Raw genomic sequence first — 23,692 nt, forward strand, 5'->3', positions numbered from 1 at the left:
GCTTTCTCACCTGTAATTTATTCTATTATCTTTTACAAGTCAGAAAGAAAGAGAAGGAAAGCTGTTCTCTCTCCTGATATTTTTCTCTCTCCAAACTCAGTCTATAATCCTGGAGTATTTGGCTGTGCCTGCTAAAACATTCAGCAGTGAAAACATCAAAATATTGACATAAAAATTAGACTTCAGCATGAACACCCTAGATTAGGTAAACAGAGTTGGTTTCCATCTGTGTTGTACCTCTACACTGTCCCAGGAAACAGGCTAAGCAAAACAAAAACTAGGAGGGCAAAAAAGACTTCTTTAATTCAGGAGCTTTAGAGCATTTCTCTGCTGCTACCGCAGGCTCTGGACTGCAGGAATGCAGCTGATCTCCTGTGCATTCCTGTGTAAGAGGTTTATATCCTCGATCCACATAATTGCAGATCCCTTGGCTACTTCTCCCATGGTGGTAACAAAACCCTCCTCTATGTGTGATCTTGTTGCATAATCCACCTCAGCTGTGAAGATCAGTGGTTTAGTATGGGGAAGGAAATTCAGTGGAGGAACCTAGATTCACTGTGTGAATTAGATTACCCCTTACCACTACATTACTTCATGACAGATTCAGGTGTGCATCTGTGTGTGTGTGTATGTCAAATAAGACAACTTCTGAGGAAACTAACGGACCCATAAAAGGACACCCTTATGACTTCTGTACAGCATCACCACACCACCCTACATGGAAAGGCTTTTGCATGTAGCTTCACTGGAGAGTGCTAGGAGGTGCAAGAAATGAGTTTGGTTTTGCACAGCCTCAGTTCTGCCTCCTTGTGTCTTTAATGATGTGTGTAGTCTATAATTACTTGATGGCTCAGTACTTTTTTCCACAGGATCTCCACCTCATTTAGTGCATGGGCTGGATGAGAGTTAACAGAAAAGCCAGTTGTTCAGCCTTGCTCATTCAGTTTCTGGCCACTCCTTTATTTAGTGCAAATCTCCCCAAGCCAATGCTGCACCCAGAATTATTAGTTTCTCATGGCATTCATCACAATGGTATCTCAGATTCCCATGAATAGTAATAGATTTATCTTGTGAGACAGGAAAATATTTTATCCCCATTTGTAATGTATGAAAGGAAGGCACGCACAGAGAACAATTTGTGGCACATATCCATTAATCCTGGATATAGAACAAAATTGCTAAAGCTAAATTGATTATATTTTTAGTACTTTCCTAGATTAGGACTCTCACTATTTTCTCCTCCTCTTCTTTGCCTCTACTTGTGGTTAAACACAAAGAGAAGAGAAAAAAACACCTTGTGTTTAAAAACTGTTAGCATCCAAAATTTATATTTTAAATATACCATGTTTACAGTACTAAAAAAGGGGGCAGATAGGGGATACTGATTAAAAGTTAATTTAAATAATAGTTTAGATTATATTCTGAAACTTAATAAAAACTGGGGAAAAATTCTAAAATTGAATGGTCTACCATTGTTTGCTGTCTCCCAACTCTCATGTCAACAGCAAGTTTGTTTGCATGGTTTTGAGTCAGGTCTATGGCTTTTGCCAGATTTAAATCCTTACGTGTATATGGTCTGGCAACATGTCAGGCTGAGACAACCTAACCAGTTCTGAAACAATTTACTTATTTATCAGAAGGCATTCACCCAGGGTAGCAGTGCAGCCCTCTAAGCCCTCTACCTTGACTACTTAGCCCAGCTAATAAATAAGGTAGTAGTGCAGCTGAAGGGTCATCCTAAGCAGTTTCCAGCATCCTAGTCAGCTGGAAGACATCTCTGTGCCGCTCAGTTAGCCACAGTACTGCAAAATGCCACTGCAACGTGTCGTAGCCTTGTGTAGAGCAGCGGTGTGGTAGCCCCAGGTTCCCTTCTTTGCCTGGGTGGAGCAAAATTACAATGATCTCACAAAGCCTTTCTTCTCTGTGTTTCATTCTAGCTAGATGGCTCCTGAACACATGTAGAATTTGCTAAATTATCTCTATTTGCCTCCTTCTAAAGCAATTTGAGAGAGAGGATTAAGCTGCTATTAAATGTATAGAGTTTTTTGCTCCAGGGTTTTTATATTGTGGGGCTTGTTGAAAAGAACATGGGAAACTATGTTTATTTTCTTTCTTAACACACAGACAAATACTGCTTAAACTTAAAATGTTCACTGTTAGGCAGCGAAGAAGTATGCAAAATGTCAACACAAACATGAATGAAATGTGAATTAGATGGATACCAAGGGTTTTAAGAAACATTATACGATTTACATTACTTCAGTAATATTGCCAAATCCTACAGCTCAAGCATCATGAGACAGACAAAGCAAAGGAAAAACAGCACTGGCTTTTTTTCCTGCCTTTTAATTCTTTTTTTGGCCTGATTCCTGATTTTCAAGTTCTTAGCAGGAAAAGCTGCCTGATCCTTCATTTGTGTGTGGGTGCACTTCAGGTGGAAAATGCACACAAAACACAGACACAGAATCCGGGGCTCCCATCCCCTTTTCTTGCTGACAGAAGAAACATTCTGCCAAGCTCCCTTCCCTTCTGCATCTCAGCTTCCTTCACGTTCTCCTGCCCTGGACAATGCCGTCACACACCTTCCAGCTCACACAGGTAAGCCCAGTTTCCTCTGTATTGATCCAAAGACATCCTTTTTTTCATGTTGTCACTGCCTCCTTTCACCACTTCAGATTTCTCTGTACTCTTCTACTTGCTTTCTTGATTACTTCCTGTTCCGTATAATTATTCCTCTTTTCCTTGATCCTCTGACCATGGCATTCTGTCCTTTGGTTTTCTGCTCCCTTGTTCCTTTCTCCTTTCATCCTTTTACACTGTTCCCCTACTTCTGCATCCCTGCCCCTGGCACTTTCATTTTTATCCCATTTTTAAAAGCTGCTCTGTTTAAATGCTCATTTTTTGTGCAAGATTCCTAACTCTGTGGGTGACACCAGCAGAGATTTTATGACTCAACAGCCACTGAGAAGACTTAAAATTCTTGTATTTTGCATTCTACACTGTTTATCCATAGCATTTAAAATCAGGCCAAACATATCTTCCTTCTGCCCTCAGTATTTGGGGGAGTTTTTTCAGTACTTAAGTTGGGATGCTATATATAACTAAATCTTACTACTGCCAGCTTAAATTACAAACAAAAAAAAAAAACAACCAAACCCAAGAAAGATATCTTTTCTATCCTATCCCTTTCTCCGCTTCTATATTCATAGCAAGCTACTTGCTACCGCCTGTGTTAAGAGACTGAAGCCTGTTCTAATGATATCCACTGACTGCTGAGCATCTCAGATATCCAAATATTTCAGTATGGATACCATGATGTATAACAGCATTGCTATTAAAATGTTAGCCAGCCTTCGTCAGCCAGTGCCCAAAGAAAATGTTAATGGGCTTCTTCAGTTTTTAAAAAAAGACCATGAAGGCTTACAAAAAATAGCTTCTGCTGCCATATGGATTTTGAATTGGATGATTATCTTTACATAGAGCTTCAGCACTATTACTGGAGTTTATTTGGACTGAAACACTTAACAACTGTGTTTTTTTAAAGTTTTTTTTCCTCAGGTCTAATTAATATGCCAGCTATACCCAAACTCAACACCTGCTGCTTTTCACAGCTTCAATAGGATTATGCGGTGCAGAATGCTGTGAAAAATCTTACATGAATGGGTGCCTAAATGTGAGTTTGCACTAATTAACAATCTAGTTAGCAGCCTGTCCAGTTAATCAGGAAGACTTGTTGCATCACTTGACACTGTTATTTTGCAGTTGGTTGTTGTTGCTTTAGTCTGATACTTATTGCTACCCTTGCATAATTTTCTGCTATGCAATGTATGTTCATTTTTTAATTTCTTCCATTACTGGATACTGAAGAAATACTAGCATTTTACCTGGTTGCAATCAATTCAGATTTTTACTAATAGTTTTTATTTTTACCTGGATTTAAGGGTGCTATATTAATGAACTAACTTAGATTATGATGTTTGCCAAAATCAGAGCAATTCCAGAAAAAAATACTTACCAAGCTAGAAATTTTGTTAGGAATTTATTTTCTTTAGCCAAATCATGTTACTTTTTAAAACTGTATTACTGGTACTTAAAATATTATCTACAGAACTCCTTTTCCACAACAATATATGTAGAAATACACCTATTGGCTTGTATTTGAAAAGGCTTTCATAGGAATATATTAGGAATATACCATATCAGCCAGTAGAGCAATCACACCCCAAAAAGCAAATCCAGTGAAAACAGTCTCCCTGGGGAGAAAAATGCAAATTGCCCCTTGCTTTTTCTCCAAGCTGCTTGGTGAATGTGAGACCAAAAGGGACAAATCAGAAAACTAACACCTGGCTCAGAAGTTCAGCAAAAAATATTCAGCATCCACCTAAACCTAGTGGTTACAGACTAGGGTCCTCCTTGCTTGACTTATTCTCTGCCCTGTCCCAGTCTGAGTAGTTTGGTAACCCAGCCCTTGCCTATAACCAAATGCAGCCTAGGCACTATAGCTGCATCCATACTAGTCACTTAAAACAGTGCCAGGGAACATTCCTGGGCACTGGACCTTGATGGTCTCTGCTGTCATGTTGGTCGAACCAGACAGTTTTGGCTCAGGACCAGTGCAAGGCTGTCCAAAGATGGCCCAACATGTATCTACAGGATCTCCATGTCACCAGTGCCCTCCCCAAGCAAGCCCATCAGCCAGCTGGATTCCCAAAGGAGCAGATGTGCGTAAGATGCAATATCCATGCTTCCACATTGCACTTGTGTTTCAAGAGCTCTGTCTTTCCTGATACCCCAAATTCTGCTAGGTTTTCAACCAAGCTCTGGCCACATTCACATTTTCTCAGATCTTCTGGCAGGGTCCGGGGCAAAGAGGCACTGCTCCCAGGAGGCAGCTGATTTCATACACAGGAGGAAGGACCTTTCCTATATCTGCTCGTTGCTGTGTTACAGAGACACAGAACACAAATCTCAAGAATGGCTCATGAAGGGACTTTGATTTATGTAGATTAAGCTGCAGCTAGTAGGGCCACCTTTTTCCCCTCATTTCCTTTCCCACATCCTCTGAAGATTCAGCCTTTTTAGTCTTGCAGCACAAACCTCTCTCTCCCTAGCTGATCCTAGCACCTTCCGTTGCACAAGAGGCACGCAAGCCCTGGGCTGCAGCAGCATCCTCCCACAGACTGCTCTGTACCGCTGGATGGAGATGCAGTGTGCAGGCTCCTGCTGCTCTACAGCTGCTGTGTAGCGCTCGGAATTCTGAGAACACCACTGCGTGGCTGCCCACGGGCCAGGCATTGTGCAGCTCTGCTCTAGTGTCCGTGTGTTACTTCAGAGTGACTGTTGGTAGTACAGGTCTGCCGATAACTTAATTTGATATTATGCATTTGTCCAGCTGCTAAAAACACGCTGATGAGCTGGATTTGATTGTCTCAAACTGCAGAAGTTCTAAACCAAACACCTACTAGCACCTGTTCGTGACCTGACTCTGAGCTGCTGCTGACCCAAACATTTTTACAGTCTGAGATTTTTTTACATAAGAAAAAACAGGTTGAGTGATTCTTGCAATATTAAATGGACAAACCAATGTCTGGCCAGCTTTGGTGCAGACCTGTTCGTCTATTGTATTTGGCCACTGATCACCTTCTGAGATACTTCATTCAATCAGTAATGGTTTCTTTACACCTTCCTTTTTTTATCCCTTCATTGCCAATATTTCTTGGCTGCAGAAAATAGACCTCATGTCTTATCCTTTCCTAAGCAGCCTGATGGGCTTCACATGAAGAAAAAGGTTAAACAAATAGAATGATTACAAAAATTCTTGCTAACAATATAGATATAGCAAAAGAAGCAATGATTTTTTTTAACCTTTTGATCTCATTCACTGGATTTTCTCCTCTTCCTGTTTGTCCCACTGTCATGCAGGATTTATCATCTATTTAAAACCAATTTTATGATACTGCAAATTAAAGAAGAGTGTTACAAATACGTTTGGGTAAGAAAATTCTCAACAACTACAAATCAATCACTGTAGCTCAGTTGAATTCAACAGCTTAACTTGTTATCTGCATAGCTTGATTCAAGTTTATGTTTTTTCTCCTTCTACCTTTATATAAAGGGCAAGCTGCAGCTGGTGTAAATTGCACAACCTTATTCATTTCCATGGAGTTTAAACAATTTAAGCTAGATAAGGCTCTGCCCCTAGCTTGTCCCCCATATCCGTATTTCTTCATTTGACCCCAAACAAGTGGAAAGCTGTTCTCTTTTATCTTCATACTAGATTTTAAATCTTTAAGATTTATAATTCACATAGTGGTATCCTCTACAGCATATTGCAAAACCCTATTTGGTGTATAAAATGGCTGTCACTGGCAAAATCCCACATGTGAGGGGGCAAAAGGGGATAATCTTCTGCTTGCAAAAGGATGGAACAAAACAGCTTTCTTCATGAGTCCTTTGCATTTATGTGCAAAAATGTAGCTCTAGCTTTAGAAGCCCCTATCCACCACTGAACATGTAGAAACATTTTAAAGTGGTTTCAAGATTAACCTGCCTCTGCAAACCTCCAGATGACACTGGAGGTTTGTTGTTATGTTCTCTTATGTGGTGCTTTGCAGGTGGGAAAGGAAGTACGCCAGCAGCTCACAGGAAACTCTACTTTCACACTGTGTCCCCAGCTTTAGGAGATTTACTTATCTATATAGAGGAGTTATATTCACATAAGATTATAAACTAGGAAGTAAAATTGAACTAGTCTGGTTCCCTGTTTGGCCATCAAAACATCTTTGATTTGATTTATAGTGATTAGATTTATTGTGATTTAGACACTAAAAGACAAAAATAATAAATCAAGGAGGCTGCCTTACACTGGATCAACTGTAATTTGTGACACAGACAAGCCATTAGACCAGTGGAGAAGTTAATTTTCTCTTTGGTATTAATCTCCCCCCTCCACATGGACAAAACAGCTTTTTTTTTTTTTTTCCCTCCACATTTCTCTCCTCCTGCATACTCATGAGCAACAGTGGCTGAGGAAAATGTGTAGAAAATTCGATAGGTAAGGAACTTTTATCATTTTTTAGTTAAACTTTTGTGAGTCTTGCCCCACATTTAATGGGAGAACAGAACATGGGAAAACCTCCAAAAACAGATCCAAAAATGTCCTCTACTCTCACAGGATGAGGATGTCTCATACCAGCAATGACCATGCCATTTTAACGGCCAGACTCACTCTGCAGCACATTGGGTTTTTTTGTTGGTTTTTTGGTGGGTTTTCTTTTGGTGGGGAGCAGGGCGGGGAACTCCCACACATGTAAGTGATAGTTAAGGGTAATGCATACTTGCTATTTTTCATTTCACCATAATAAAAAGCTAAAAATCTGATTTTTTTTTCCCCTGGTTGTGGCAAATATTAATTATACCTCAAATTATCATCAGCGTACCTTGTGGGTTACCACTTGTAACTGACATGGCATTATTTTGTGTGTCATTATCACAGACAACCTCAATTTTGTTTGTATAATTCAAATATAACTACAGTAAAAACCAAACCAAAACAAAAACAAAAACAAAGAGAAAACTGGACCCAGTGAGTTAAGTGAAATATTTTGATTATTAAAGGGTTTCTGCAGGAAAAAAGCTGCAGAAGAGTACTCTGGAGTTTAAACATTACTCCTTTCTTATTTTCCCTTGTTGGAAGAAGATGTTCTGGTTATTTTAAAATACATCGTGTCTCTCTGTATCTATAAGAGAAGAAATAAGTGCTGTATGGAACTAGCATTTAGCATGAGGGTCCAAAGCATTTTTCACACAGATTACAGGTTCAAACCCAACCCAGAATTTTAATAGTGGGCCAACGCTTAGTGGTGCTTTGAAGTTTATGTGAAAATAACTAGTCCCAGCAGAATTTGAAGTAAACAGGATACAACATTACCACCAAAAGCGGCAGTTAATATGGCATTTTCAGGAAGTCAAGGGTTCCCTGGACATGAAATTCCAAAGGACAGCCGTGAGGTACATTGATGAAACTATTTAAGGAACTTTGATATGCTTTGGTCCTGTATTACGGATGGGTGAGATTTTATTGTTTAGACCTTTTGAGAACCTGGGGTTCCTCAAGAACATTAGCTTCATAGTTAACAAGCAAAAATCAAAATAGGAAAGTTGTTGAAAATGGTGTTTTAAATTAAATATACTTGACGTAACCCTATTAAAACAAGATTCTTGTATGTGTGTCATGACATGATATGCCAGAAAGTTCTTCTACTCTGGCTTTACAAGTAATTATTTTCAATCTTTTAAATCAGAATTCATGTTTTAGAAGTGTACCAATCAGTGTAAAAACTAATTTACAATTTTTGAGATGAAACTTAGTGCCCATGAATACTTAATAAAACCAGATTTTTATGAATAATGAAGGATCTGAATGGAAAGACCTCAAGAGAGAGGAGGGAAAACTCAAGAGTGGGAAATAAATGACTACGGAACAGGAAAACAATTACCTGAGGTTGTGGAGGTATTTTTGCACGGCTTGCTAGTTCTACACTTCAATTTGATTATTATTTGCTGGTTTTGTTTCTGAGAATTTGGGAAGTCTGGATGCAAAAACTTTCCTTGCCTATGGCTGTCTGAAGTGTCAGGACATATCTGCTTATTTAAACTTTTGCCTAAAGAGGACAAGAGCAACTACATATAAGTACACTGTATAGAGGGGCTTCGGGTTGTTTTTTTTTTTTTTTTTTTTTTTTTTTTTAATATATACACACTTACTAGTTAAGCTCAACAACTATCAAGGTAAGAAATAGATCAACACTTGAGACCGCAGAGACCCGCTGCGCGTAAATCAAGAAAGCAATGTAAAGGTATTTTTTTCCTGTTTTTAATTACTTCACATACTAAAAACCAGAGTGCAGAAAACATCCGGCGTACAAAGCCAATGGTCATGCCGTTATCCACGTGAACTACCATCTCATCACAAGGCAAGTGCAGCTCAAAAAAGGAAAACTAAGCGGGCAAACCTCATAAAAACAAAACCAAAAGCAGTAATTTCACTTGACAGACCAAACCCTTCAGATGTGGTGACGAGAGCAGTTATGTAGGAAGCCAGTTCCCAGCAGGTCAAGCTCTTCGGCAAAAGGAGGCATTTCGCCACGTTTCCTGGCGCAGCGGGGAAGCCCCCTCAGACACCCCTGCGCTCCCGCCACCCTCCTCTCGCCTCAGGTTCTGCCTCTCGGGGCTGCGCCGCCTGTGGGGAAGCCCCGCAGCGAAGCCCGGCAGCGGACGCGGCCGTCGGGACGGCCCGCCTCTCAGGAGACCGGCGTTTCTCCCTCAGCCGCGCTTCCAGCGGCCCGGGGCGGCGGGGTGGGCCGCTCTTCGACACCCGGGCGCGCACCACCGCCGCCCCGAACCGCTGGAAGCGTGACTGAGGTGTGCGCCCAGGCAGGCGGAGCCCTCCGCCACCGCCACCGCCCCGGGGAGGCTGAGGAGTGGCGGCCCTCGGCCGCCCTCTAGTACTTAAGCCCCCTCCTCAGAGCCACCACACGCCGTTCCCGCACGGCGGAGACGCCACGGCCGAGCAATGGCCGCTTAAGCCTCCTCCCGCGCCGCCCCAGCCGCCCCCGCGCTTCTCCCGCCGCCAGCGGCGGCGGCGCGGTGACGGGGCGCAGGGAGGCAGGGGCGGGGAGGGGAGGGGAGGGGAGGGCAGGGGAGGAGACGGGGTGCCGGCCGCGGCGGCGGCTCCGCGGTCTTCTCCTCGCGAGAGCGGGCGAGGTTTCCGGTGTTGTGACTGCGGGGCCGTAAACATGGCGGTGAGTCTCCGCGCCCGCTCGTTGAGGCACCTCCGCATCCGAGGTAAGGGGCCCCGGCCGAGGCCGCGGCGGCAGGCTGTCCCCGCGCCGGCTGTCGCGCCACGCCGGTGCCCAGCCGCCCCCTGCCTTCCCTTTCCTCCCTTTCTGCTCCTCCGGCTCCTTCCTCGCCGCCAGCCTAACGCGCTTCTCTTTCCCCGTCCCCGCAGGTCGCAACGACAGCGGCGAGGAGAACGTCCCCCTCGATCTCAGCCGAGGTACGGGCCGGTGGCCGGCGGGGCGGGGGTCGCCGCCAGCCCCTCGCTGCGCGCCCGCGGCGGAGCCGGGGGGAAGCCGCCGGCGGCGAACGGCCTGGTGCTCCGGGGCGGCCGCGGGGGGCTCGGTGGGCGGGGGGAGGCGAGGAGGCAGCGGGGTGCCAGTGCCCGCCGCCGGTGGGCTGCCCGGCGTCCTGTAGTGAGCGGAGCTGCCCGTAGGTGGAAGCCTCCCCTCAGCCCCCCCCGCCGGCTGCGGGGCAGCACGGGCGCCTCGGGCACCGCCGTGCCGGGGCCGCAGGGCTGGCCTGCCACGGCCACAGGCGAGGGGAGCCCCTGCGTCTGGGCAGAGGCTCCTCGGCCGCTTCTGGGGTTGTTTTCGGAGGAGGTCGTTGCTCGTGGAGGGGGCCGCTTACAGCGTCCGTTCCGCAGTGGGGCTGCCCGCGCCGCGCCGCGCCCCTCGGCCTCGCCGCGGGGGCTCCTTGCGGCCGTCGCTCCGCTCGGCGGGGCGGGCCGCACGCCTCGGGGGAGCACCTCGGCAGTGGCAACTGGTCCTGCCTCCATCGCTTGTCGTACATCCCTGCCAGCCCCCGGCAGGCTGGCCGGCCGCGGTGCTTCCCGTGAGCCGCTTGCTGTACGACCAGGAGGCACTCATCTCCCGTGTACTTGTTAAATTGCTCCAAACATCCTCCACTGCTCTCGGATGTAGGGCGGGGGGGGGAATAAGAGGAAGGAAGTAAAGGTAACATCCAATACACGCTAACTAATTTTGTCTTGGACGAATAGGAACTCGTTCCCTACCCAAATGTGTAGCTCGTCTTGCCTTGCTGAGGGCTGAGGTAAGGGGTAGACTCTCCCAAAGGGCCAAATAAAATGCAGAAAACAAACTGGCCCACCTGAAGCAATGATCTTCCCTGGGGCAGAAGGTCTTGGTCTGGGGGAGGGAATAAAGTTGATGCTTGTAGTATAACTGCTCTGCTTCAGGAGATCCAGGACTGCTTCTATCCCGAATAGATCCGCTTTATAAGGAAGTAGGCAGGGAGATGACAGAATCAATGAGATAACAGTGGGCTGTGAAATGTAAAGGAAGTACAAATATTAGCAGCATCCATAAGGTTTTCAGCTCAGTGAGAGGCTGTATCAGCAATTCCACCTCTAATTGTTTTTTTCCCCCAGTATGATCTGTGTTTAGAATTTTTCTATTAAGCAGTTTTACTGTGGCCTGAAAGTTAGCTCTGTTTATACATGTCATATTTACAAGTGTATTTTAGTTCATGGGAAAAGCAGTGAGGTTTTTTTTAGTTTAAAGAAACAGGCTCTTATGTCTCTTCCCACCTTATCACCAAATGGACATGATTGCTTTAGTGTAACACTGTTTAAAATTGAAACAAATGAAACTTTTGCCAACCAAATGTGGGACAGAGGCCTTAACACTTCAAGCATGTGACACAATTACTACTGTAAGCAGTGTTACCCGTTCATGAAACTTACAGAATCAGGATTTTAATGAATAGGTTTAGTAACTTTTTTTGTTGTGTAGCATACTGCAGTGTTTTGATGTGAAAGAGCAATATGCAAAACTTAAACGCTGGAGTGGTAATTTTTAGATGTGGTCTGTTTGAAATATTTTACTCAATTTGATGGGCAACTATCATTATGATATTGGGTTTTGCCATGAGGTGTTTTCAGCCACCTACTACAGGTTGCATGGAATCAGTAGTAGCAGTATAGCTACTTCACATGTATCATATTGTAAAAGAGGCTCTCAGGTAAGATGCAAAAAAATTTTTTCATACAACAAAAAAAGATGTTTTGCACTGTGACTGTGTATAGCCCTCGTTTAAAAAAAAAAAAAGCACAGCTTTAAATTTAGTTGTGAACCCTGTATCAAAAAAGTGAGGGGTTTGTTTTTTTGTTAGAGAAACTACAGCTGACTGATCAGTAATCGTATAGTTATCCATGGTAGGTATTAACTTCATTTTAAAGAGAAAACAAAAGTAAAAAGTTAAAAAGTCTCAGCAAGACATTGACTAAGCTATGATAACTTCATTTCCACACTGAACACAATGAATGTTTGGTTTTACACCTGTTACAATAGTTATATAAGCAATTAGTTTAAGTATTTTAAATTGTTACCCTAATTCTGTACTAATATACGCTGTTTTGATTCACTTTGTTGAGCGGATCATATAGTTTTCCACAGGGCTCACGTTTTCAGTAACGTAAAAGATATTCTAATATTTTTTTGTTTCCCCAGACAACTGAACTTTATGTTGATTAATGTGAAATAACTGATTTGGGCAAAGTAAAGAATCGCCATAAACAGTGCCTCAGCAATACGCTTCTAGTTGCAGTGGCCTCTTCATTACAAACATGTGAAATTATATTGGTATTGCCTTGTTTTCAGCAGGTTCCTGTTAGCATTGGCTTGATGAACATGACTTGACATACATGTCAGACCTTCACTAGTCCATGCCTGTGGACTATATACTATGCTTTTTCCATGCAAGAGGCCAGTGCTGTTACTGAGTATTTCAGAAGTAATAATAGATGCAGGGAGGGTGCTAGCCCTGTTTCTGCTACTTTGGGTCCTACTTCTTCCTGGCTTTTTGTGCATTAAGGCTTGGGGAGTGTTTTGCTGCTTGTAGGGCTGATCTGCCTTTCTCTGCTGCTTTTTGTTTGCTCTTGCAGTTTGAGGGTTGCTGTTGTCTTCCCAGAACACACCATGTTCTCATGTATTTTTACCATGGCTGGTATAGTAGGGTTTTACTCTTTGGAGCTTCTTGGTGCTCTGCCTTTTTAAAAATGATATATAGTAATACTTATGAAAGGCATTTTATATGATGGTGCTTTGTGTGTGTTTGTGTATGTGAACTCTTTATGTACAAGATTAGCCTGGTTAAAAATGATAATGTGAAGTCTGTGGTTTGCTGTTTCTGGCTTGGTTTTTTGTTGTTTTGGGTTTGGGGTTTTTTTTCCTGTTAAACTTCTGGGCTGCTCAGCCCTCGCTGTACGCCATCTTTTAAGAGGATTCTGGTAAATCTTTTTGGGGGACAATAATTTTCTTAAAATTAGGATGATCAACTCTGGAAAAATTGTCCCCAACTCAAATACTGTTGGGCATGGTGTTGGTACAGTAAGAAAAAAAACCTGCAGATACAGGTGAAATCTTATTGCTTTTGTCCACTTAAGGTCATGTGTTGTATCTTCTGTTGATTACAAAATTGAAATTAGTAATTGGAATTCAGAGTACTCAGCTTTTGGCCTTCTGTTTATATTACCTGCTCAGAATAGAATAGAAGAGGAAAAGGAGGGCAGACTCGCCACCAGTGCAACTCCCATTGCAGTCATCTGGAAGGAATTAGCAATGGGATGAGGCAGATTGGTTTAATTAGACTACTGAAATCAAGCATGTAACATCTTAAGGCCAGAAAGGACAATTGGAGTTCTTGACCAGGTTAGTGCACTTTGTAGGAATTCTTGCATTGAGTCTGGTCATGGGTTTGTATGTAACCATGCTACAAGTATTATATGCTTTTAGCCTAATTCATCTTAATTTCTGACTGTTTTACAGGTATTCCAAGCTGAATTACAGAAGCTTATATATCTCCCAAAGCTCTGGGTACTGTAAAAGGCTTGTGTAATCCATGCTTTGTTTGCTGCTGAGTTCTTTGCTCACCTCTATAACTGGATCGCCTCATCCTGTTGGATGGCCAACACCTCTTCCTTTGTTGGAGTTGCATCTATTGCCTTTGGGTTGTGAAGGCCTAAGTAGTTTAGAACTTGCTAGTTGGAAGCTGTGTCTCACAGTGCCTTATCTGTAGTCAGGCTCCTTTATATGTCCTTCCTTCAAGGGATCCCTGTTTTCTTGGATTCCTGTAGCTCTAAGCCTGCAATGGATATTAGGAACTTTTCAGAGCTTGTTTGCTTACTGAAGCTTTGGAGAGATACAGAAGTGTCAGCTGCTGATGGTCAAGTGCAGTTCATGCCTGTATGTCTTCATTTCTTCCTTTTTGAGGGTATTAGTCTTTGCTTTCTGATACTCTACTCCTTAATTAACTGAAATGTACCTATCTCCAACATCACTACTTTCATTTATTATTCATAAATGTGCATTATGAGATCCTACTTTGATTTAGCAGCTTTTCTTGTACAGGCAATTCTATTTTGTAAATGCTGAGTCCTCTAGCTACACCACGAGGCAGATATGAATAAAGTAGCTGAGAAAGCTGGTGCTTTTTTCTCCCCGAGAGTGAGTTTCACAGAACTGGCTAGTGTTACCTGAAAAAATTTCCTTTTTTCCTTTTCCTCCGTTGTCCATCATTTCCTTCTATCACATAGGCAAAAATAAAAGATGCAGAAGTTAACTTCACGAGATCTGAACTGTATTACTTTTTTTACTGTGCTTGCATCACTTTAAACCATATTGTATTTGATTCCATGTGCCCACATGGCAAATCGTAATGCATTGCATGCAGGGCAAACATCTCAGGATGCTATTTGCAGTTCACAGCCCACAAAAATGTCAGGCATTTTTAAGGGTTATTTGTGGGATAGTCGAAGAAGGCTGGATGAATTTTGTTTCCAAATTCAGCTTGAGATTTGATGACCGTGCTGTTTCTAGCTTCCTTCATCAATATGAAAGAAGCAGGGAGGAATGTTGTGCACCTGTCTGATACTGAGAGCTCAAGTAATGGGGAAGGGGGCAAAAAAACCCTTTGGGAGTGCTTCTAGCAAGGCAGTAGGGAACCAGTGCAGAGATGGTAGCTGGTGTGTACTTTCTTGGTGGCTTAAAGGTAGTTCTTCCACACTAATGGCAAGACTGTTAAAGAAAGTCTTTAAGTTCTTCTTTGCCTACTCCTGCAGTACATGGTCTGGCTTGAAAATATAAAGAAGTGGGGCTCCACCACACTGTAGAAACAGTATTTTAAAAATACCAAAATAAACAAAATGTGTGGGCACCTTTTCCCCTCGCTTTGCAGTATGCCATCATCGTGATGGGTAACTATAGCAGGATGCTTGTGTTAGAGCAGATCACACAGAGCAATAGCTGGGTTTTTTGCCCCCTTGTTTGTGAATGCATAACAGAAGCCACAGTAGGAGCAAGAAGGTAATTAGTAACATGTTTTTTTCAGTTCTGAGATATGAAGGGGCAACTTGAAAAATGGCTTGAGAGAGATCTTACTTGTCTTGCTCTCTGAGGAATTTTCTGCTGCGTTATTCTTGTATATTGTTTTTTTATGTAGGGAGGCTGAAGGGGAAGTTATCAATGATGGTGGCCTGTTAACTTTTTAGTCAACATGTAACCTTTTAAGTAGATTTTAAAAGTGAGCGAGTTAGAGCTGCTGAGTGTATGCACTCCAAAATTAAGGCATACACTTAGCTTTCTTGTCTGCACTTGTGCTTTAGTTGGCCATTGTTTTGGAATTGTATAGTGTACTGGCCTAGTTAGATTAATAACACTTGTGTACCTTTGGCTTTGCTTGCTAAGGTATTACTGCTTTTACAATCTTAAGACTTCTCAGAGCTACTAAAATGGTGTGTGCTTACAGTATTTTCACTTTTCATTTCTTCAAAACAGGAACAACACTTTTAATGAAGGAAAAATCTTAACAAAAGGCAACTTTAAAATCTTATGACTTGCTTACCTAGCATTAAGGTATCTGTAGGAGCTCAGCACTACCATGTCTTTCAAGATCTGCATTCGTATCTGTCTTTAAAGTTTCTGTGTACAGCATCTCTAAATTTGTTTTTGTGGGTGGGTTCTTTGTTTTTACTGCTGTGGTTTAGATTGGTCAACAAATGTCAGCACTTTTCTTCTGAAGGGCAGAGAATAAAATGACTGTTCTAATATCTTGTGGTTTCTATTTATATTTGACAAAAGAAATTGTTCTGCAATTTGGATCGGTATAAATAGCTTCTTAGGTGTTTAAGCAATGCTGTGTTTCCACAACATTATAGTATTCTGCTTCCCCTCCCCCCGGTCATTTGAATCTTGCAAACTGTTGAAGTACTAAAATCTCTAGTCTCTGCCTTGGTATGAATGTTTTAGTCTTTGTCATAAATGTTCTTCAGGTTTCTTCCTCCCTGCCTTTGAGATTAATGCAATGCTTAGTTTCAGGATATATATTTTTTTTTTGTCAGAGCCTATCCAGTGTAGATGCTGTGTAAAGAAACACAGCTCTTATCATAATTGCAGTAAATAAGGAAGCTATGTCAACAATAGCTTTCCCAGAATGAAATACATCACTTACTTGCCCAGTCATGCATACTTTACCAATTACCTAGCAATCTCGGAAGTTTTGCCCTAATAACATAGAAGAGATGTTCAATGTCAGATAGAGTTTTTCTCTTTAAAGTGGAAAGAAGTGAAACAGTCAGTTATGGTGAAAACCTGTTTTCCAACTGTTTATTTCCATACAAACACTGCAGAAAAGAACAGTGTTCAGGAATGTTATCGGATGGCTTGAGAGTTGATGTTGAAGTGATGGCTGACTAGTTTGAGGGAAGGTACTGAAAAGTCAGGTAAGCTTTTTATCTTTCATAGTAATTGAGACTCCTGCCTGAGACTTTTTGAATAATAAATGACACAAACCATCTACCTGAAAACCAGCTACCTTCTTACAACTAAGACATAAGCATGTGACTTGAGGCTTTGATAACTACACAAAAGGTTAGATAAAATAAGAGGTTTGCTTTTTATTGGAAGTGTTTTTAACTGTGTGCAGGTAGGCGGATGCTTATGCTGTAGTGCAGGTGAATTTGCATACTGAGCAACACTCCTGTGATGAGTTCTGATACAGAAGGGAAGGTGCTAATAACACTGCTACAGAAGTGCTGGCTGATACTGGACAAATTGTTTTAACTGGAGCACTCGTAACTTTCAATCTCACAATAAAATATATCTTGCTTTATTCTTGTTTAAAAATCTCTAGTATTAGTGTATTCATATATACTGCAGAAAATATTCTTTTCATTTGCCAACCATCTGTTGTGGTGATGGAAAATTTGGGTAGAATGCATCAGGAAAAAAGCAGGACTTAGCAAAAATTCAGAGCATGATTAGTGAAGAGTGTATTCACCAAATTCTTGCATCTGGTGAAGGGGAGGAATGTTGGCAAAGCTGTGTAAGTGAGAAAATGGAGTGAAAAAACCAGCACAAAACCCAATAAAAAACCCTCAACCCCAAAGAACAAAAACCCCTACTTACAGTTGTGTTTTCTTAGTTGTGTGAGGAATTTTACTATTATCACATACTTGAAAGATCTGTAGGACTCGCGTTCTTACGCTTCTGTTACATTTATCAGAGCGTAGCAAGCTGCATCTCAATAGGGGCCTGAATAGGTTTGGGTAACTAAATATTATGAGGAAGTCTCTTCTCCCAGTTCTGCCTGAACAGCGATATCCTTGGAATCAATATTGTTCATTAATAAATTAGTCTGAGTGATAGAGCCTTTAGGAAAGTGTTCCTAAAAGGGGAGATTTTGTTTCTAACTTTAGTGGGTTTGTTCTTCACTATGTAGACTTCTCTAAACTCATTTTAGTCCAAGTGCTACTTTTTGCTATGATTTTGGCTAAATCTGACCATTTTTTCATATAGGTGAAACATTTCAGAAAGCTACTTTTAAAATTATTTATTTAGTATAAATTAAATACGCTTAATTGTCTGAGTTCTAAAATGAAAAGCACAAAGATTTTTAATTCATTTTCAGTTGGAGAAATACATAGTTAACAATATTTCATGCTGTTTATCAGTGATACTTTGAGTAACTGTGTGAGTCTACAACCAAAGGGATGGCAAAATGGTTAAGATGAGCTAGGGCAGTTACCCATATTTGAAATGGCTACTGTTAGCTAGCACTTGTTTGGTTAAAATGAAAGATGTACATCTGTACCTCATTTGCATAAATTTTATTCATTGTGAAATGCTGCTGATTTAAGACTACAGAATGATTAGCAGAAGATACTTGTGCATAGAAGTAAAGTATTTAAAGCAAACCAGTATGAACTTGATTTATGGAAAAATACATAATAATTATAAAAGAGTAAGTAAAGAATATTTTCATTAATCTCTTCATGTAGACGTGTGGTGAGCATACAGGGATTTTGTTTGGTTTTTTTAGCTGTGTAAAAGATTGGTTTCCTGCTTCAGGTGTACACAGACTACAAATAAAACTATATGTATTTTCAAAAATAATTATTTCATAAAAATAGGACTATTAAGAACAGTTGTCTGAAAATTACTGTTTTTAAAATAGCTGATTAAATCTAAGTAATATTTTTCCTTTGTTACCTTCTGAGTATCACTGAAGTCAGAATTCACCTTTAGCAACCTCATATCTAGATAATTTAGAATGTGTTCATCTCCTTTATGCAAACCATGTGTGATTCTCATGAGTAGACTTACAGGTTGGTTTTTTCCTGTTAAATAAAAAAAAACACCAAACTTACTGTTCCTATAAATGTGGTGTTTCCAGCTCAGTGTTTTAGGTCAGCCTGTTACTTCAGTGGGATAGATTTTTCTAAGTTGAAATTGACCAAGGAATTGGGTGTCTTCTGTGTTTAAAGAATTGTACTTAGATCATATTGTGAAGTTTATAAGTATGATGCTTCCTGTCTCTTCTGAGAATGGTGTTTTCAGGAGAAAGAGTAAATGTCTTGAACAGTCACAGCTATGGACGGATGAGACTTGCCCTGTTCCTAGTATCAGGGACTGGAGTTCCCCAAGCACCTTTAATCTGTGCACTATTCTGAAATCTTCTGGTTACAGCATTTTAAGGGGTGTAGTTATCACATTGCAGATTTGCCACATTTTAAAGGTTTTCTGCTTCCATTAGTGCTGTTTGTGAATTACGTGTAGTTTCTAGTTGTGTACCTCTATTAATGTTTGAATTTGAGGTTGTTAACTACTTTGCTCTTTCCATGTCTTGCCAAATTGCCCTTCATTTCTTCATTGGCAAGCCACGGGATCTTACATCTGCGATGTTGCTAGGCTTTTTCTTACATGATGCCCTGTGTAACAGGGTATTTCTGGGGACAGTGGCTAGCTCCTGACGGCTTGGAGGTTATCATGAAGGGCCATTTAACTGGAAAATACATTTCTGGGTTCTTGAACAAATTAAAATGATGCAGAGAAGAATTAGAATGTTCATTGGGAAAATATTCATGGATACGATCATATTTCTCCCTTTCACAAATTTTCTTCTGATGTCAGTGATATTATTATTAACTTGCTTGTCAGTTTGATAATATTCAGAGAAATACATGATCAGAATTCTTTTGAGTGCTTTTGAAAGGAGACTTGCCTGATGTGAAGCAGTCACAGTATATCTTTTGTTAAAGGAACTAAAAATTGTGACTGCCCTGAATTTCCTATTTCTAGAATTGGTGGCAGAAAAGAAGAAAAAGGGTTGGAGGAATTGAAGATATTTTTCTAACTTTTACAATAAACTTATATTACTATTCAAATTTGTAGTTGATGTTCTGGAAAGTATTAATTTGATTCGTATACCAGCATAACCAATGTTGTGAATCTGGGAATGGCTTATCCTCCAGCCTTTTATTGGCTTTTGGGCATAAGGACTGTACTGGGGTCACTCCGGCCTTATGTCCTGTCTTTGACAGCAGCTGATAATTGATGCAGATGAGCATAGAACAACAGGGCAAAGAAATGTGTAGTCACACCACAATGGAGTGTTCCCCAGCCTCCAGTGTTTTGTGCCTTTGTTTATGTTCTTTTTGTTGTCTTTTTCCCTCCTTTTTCTTTCAAACATCTAAACTTTTGAAAGTTTTAGAGCAAGTTCTTCTAGAGTTTAACTATGTATACTGGAATAATTTATATTTCTGTTTTGCTTTGAAGTGGTAATGAGAAATTTTGTTAGGAGACTATAATCTGGGCTTGGTTTTAGTTGTCATAGTGTACAGTAGTTACAGTTGTGTATCTAATATTTTAGAAAGATGGCATTAGGTTTTTCATGGGGGCGGGGGGCGCAGGATAAGTATGTAATACACAAAGATGGTATATACCAAGAATGATTGCTGAGATTCTTGGCATGAACATCATGTCTTCCTGAGAGTTGAGGACCTAACTGTAAATTTTAATGGAGGACTAAATCAAATGTTTGTTCTCTCTGAATAGACAAGTTACTTAAGGAACAACAGGGTGTTTTTTTTTAAAAAAAAAAACCCTACCTTGGTACCTTATGTAGTCCTAACTTAATATTATTTTCATAATTGGTCTTTGAGGAAACTCATGCAGGACAGTAGTTTGTTTTTAAGTAAGCATTTAAAGAATAGTTTGTTTATCAAAAGCTATAGGTAATTAATTTTCAAATCAACATTGTAGCTGTCCTTTGGAATGGTCCTTCAGATTTGTCTTTCTCTGTTCAAAGCTTAAAGGTATTTTGTCTCTAGCAATCCAAAATAATTTGTGGCCAATCTTCAGCTTTGTTCTGTGCTTCTGTTTAAGTAGTAATACTGTAGCTTTAGGTTCTAGAAAAGCTGTTAAGGTTTCAACTATAAAACCTGTTTTGTAGAAGTTTTAACAGTAAAGCAAAGCTGTCTACAAATTTGGCATACAAGATAACACATTGGGAATAATTAACATAATTCCAAGGGTGAGGATGTTAGGATTTTTTTTAACAGATAGAATCTGTGTCTTGGTTAGAAGTAATATAAGACAGTAGTTTAGAAAGTGAACTGCTGTCACTGCTTCAAGCTGACTGCAACACCAGAATGTATGTTTCCTGCCACCTTTATCCATACTTAGTAATATTAAAAAAATTATCTTTTAATTTACAGTATTTTATGCACACTTGCAAAAGAGAAATCTATACAGTCACAGTAGGCATTTAAACTTTACTTTCCTGTTTACTTACAGAAGGACATAATGCAAGTCTAGATGTACAGAGCTAAATATGAAGGATTAGACTTGTAAGTGTAATCCCAATACAAGACTTTATTCTTATCTGAGGTTCTAGTGATTTCTGCATCCTACCTTGGAAATGCTGTCTTTTGCACTGCTTTCTACTTAATAGACATTTTTATAAATGTGAAGGTTAATTTCTACTTGATTGATGTAGGAAGAACAGTTCTTTTACTTTCTTTGACTGCCATAAAAAAGAGGAGGTGTGCTTTTTTTTCATATTACTGAGCCACTTCCATCTATTCATAGTTTTCTTAAGCAGCAAGAGTGAAAATAATAATGAGTTCTTAGCTTTTATTTTCTTCTGTTTTCATGAACAGGAGTTACTGGAACGTCTCTGTATTCAAAGTAAAGTGCTTTATGTATGGTTCACCTGTGGAAGCTATAGGAATCAAACTAAATAAATCTTTAGGTACATTCTGCAGAAATCACTGGTTTTGGTCACCTCTACTTTTCAGGGCGATCCTCTCAATTGTTAAGATTTGTTATACATTGTGGTGTTTTAAATCTAAAATTTATGAGAATTATTTGGAAAAACTTAATACAGCACAGTATACTAGTGCAAAATACTTTGCACCTTACTGAATCAAGTGTGATAACATAATTTTAACAATGATTGTAGAGGATCTCTATCTGGCTTTGTATTCAGTACATTTTTCAACATAACAGTAACTACCTAAAATTGATAATACAAGTGAACAAGTACTTCTGGTTTTACCTTATAAATTGAGACATACCTTCAGTCTAAACATATATTACTGTGTTTATGAAAATCATAGGCTGAATGTAAACTGTTCATGTGCTAATTTTTTTCAATCTGGCAAAGTGGAGTTGACGTGTCAATATACATAATTCAGGAGTGATCTCTGTGTCATGCAGTTTGCTTTTTTTATGTAGCTTTCTCTTCTTCTGTTAGAACCTGGTTGTTTTTCTTCTGTGCAGTTTCCACATTTTGAATTAGATGTAAATTAAGAATACCTCATGTTATGAGAGATTACATAATTGTCCTGATTTTTTTCCCCAGCAAGTTGTTAATGGCAGAATATGCCTTCTCATTGGTGTTTCATTTCATTATTAAAGGTGTTGATAAAAAGTGTTTTAGCAGGCTGTCATCTAGGCTTACAAAGACACCTTCAAGTAACTGATTTCTAATGTTTTGTTGCTTTTGATAACTGATATTTGGTAACTATGTCAGTGGAAATGGAGAACAGTGCATTAATGTTTCTAGTTGGGGTGTGTTTCACTCAACTTCCTTTGTTTTGTCAGCATGTAGTTTTAACAGGCCACTAAGAGCAGCTTTGCATTATACAGTTGCATAGCACTTAAACTTTAAAAATCTCTGATAAATGTGGTGGTGTATAGTGAATTCACCAGAATCATCCATTTATATTGTGGTTCTTTCCTTTAGTAAGGAAAGGTATTTCCTGTGTTCTTAGTCAAGGATGAAATGCTTAACTGTATTGATGTGCAGTTTCATTCTTTAGGAGAAGTCTTTAGGTGTATTTAGTCTCTTATTTCACTTTTTGGTACTATGATTCTAGTAGATGTGATAGGAGCTGCTAGTGCAGTGTCTCCCTTGAGAGTTTACTACTGTGTGCGTAGACTGGTTGCTGTGTACATGTACTGTCCTAGCATCTACTAAGTGAAGCATATAAAATACACGCTCCTCAGTTTAACTCAGTATGCCTGACTTCAGAGTTACTGAATTATTTGTGTGCTAAAGCCTACCATTCTTTTTGTTTGCTTTTTATTCACATGTGCATAACAGAATAGCAAACTGGCTTGCTGCTAGCGTACTGAATGTGGTCAAACAATGCTGCTAAATCTGTCAGGGGAAAGGAGTTGTCAGTTGTGCTAATATAGCTCTTGCTGGTCCTGTTTCATCCCAGCATTAGATGGAGCACTAGCAGGTTTGTGTAGCTGGACCTCTGCGGTGTTCTTCCTCTCTAGAGAATGGGATCTGTCAGAATGCATCATGGTTCTCACTAGGGAAAAACAATGTCACAGTCCTGAAGGGGTGAAAAAGTGAGTCAAGCCTGAAAAGGCCATGAGAGTCTAAAAACAAACAACACCCCAACTTTGAAGATTTTTAATATACATGCATCTATGAATTACTTTAAGGTGTAGAGAATTACAGCATTCTTGAGGCTAGGGTTTTAAAAACACCAGTTTTGCTCTGTGCTAAAGATTATTGTTATATGTACTGGGTGTTATCAGTGCAGACAGTTGCAGGTGAGAAACTGTTTGGTGTAACAGAAGTACACAGAACAAAGGTATCTGCTACTTCAAAATGCTTGCTATCCAAAAAAAGAAGGCAGATACACAGAAAATCAGACGGTTATGATGATCAACCAAAGCTATTGTTGCAGAACACAAGTATGCTGGCTTGAAATTTTTTTATATGTCAACAAGTTTTTAGATGAGATTTGAGGCAAAGTGGCTTTGTGTACATTAATTGGGACAATTTGCCAAGTGTAAAAGTGCAGGTAAAAAAAAAAGATAGTCTGACTTTTCTAATGAGTCTCTTCTGGAAGGGGTATGTCCTGCTTCCACCACTCTACCTGTGAATGGCTCAGTGGCACAGCCATTTCTGCATGGATTTTTGTAAGACTTCAGTATTTAGTTTGACTTGGTAACCCAGCAGAAAGGTAACATAGCCAAAAGAATGAAGCGTATTCTGCTGAGTTAGCAGAATTGTTTTAATGTGAACTTAATGG

At 40.3% G+C, this 23,692-nt stretch overlaps 1 protein-coding gene across 3 annotated transcripts in view; it reads left to right on the forward strand.

The window, feature by feature from the left end:
* Positions 1 to 9,719: 9,719 nt before the first annotated feature.
* The window catches only part of RICTOR (RPTOR independent companion of MTOR complex 2), an 87,452-nt gene continuing 73,479 nt past the window's right edge, over positions 9,720 to 23,692 (forward strand). For all 3 annotated transcript variants that reach the window (XR_007505040.1, XR_007505041.1, XM_049794767.1), the window contains exons 1-2: positions 9,720 to 9,846; positions 10,010 to 10,057. Coding sequence is in view for 1 of the 3 variants with exons in the window: in XM_049794767.1 (XP_049650724.1) it covers positions 9,798 to 9,846; positions 10,010 to 10,057 (97 nt within the window). In the remaining 2 variants the exon portion in view is untranslated. The remainder of the gene's footprint in view (positions 9,847 to 10,009; positions 10,058 to 23,692) is intronic.

Source organism: Accipiter gentilis, chromosome Z (assembly GCF_929443795.1).
Source record: "Accipiter gentilis chromosome Z, bAccGen1.1, whole genome shotgun sequence".
Classification (NCBI taxonomy): Eukaryota; Metazoa; Chordata; class Aves; order Accipitriformes; family Accipitridae; genus Astur; species Astur gentilis.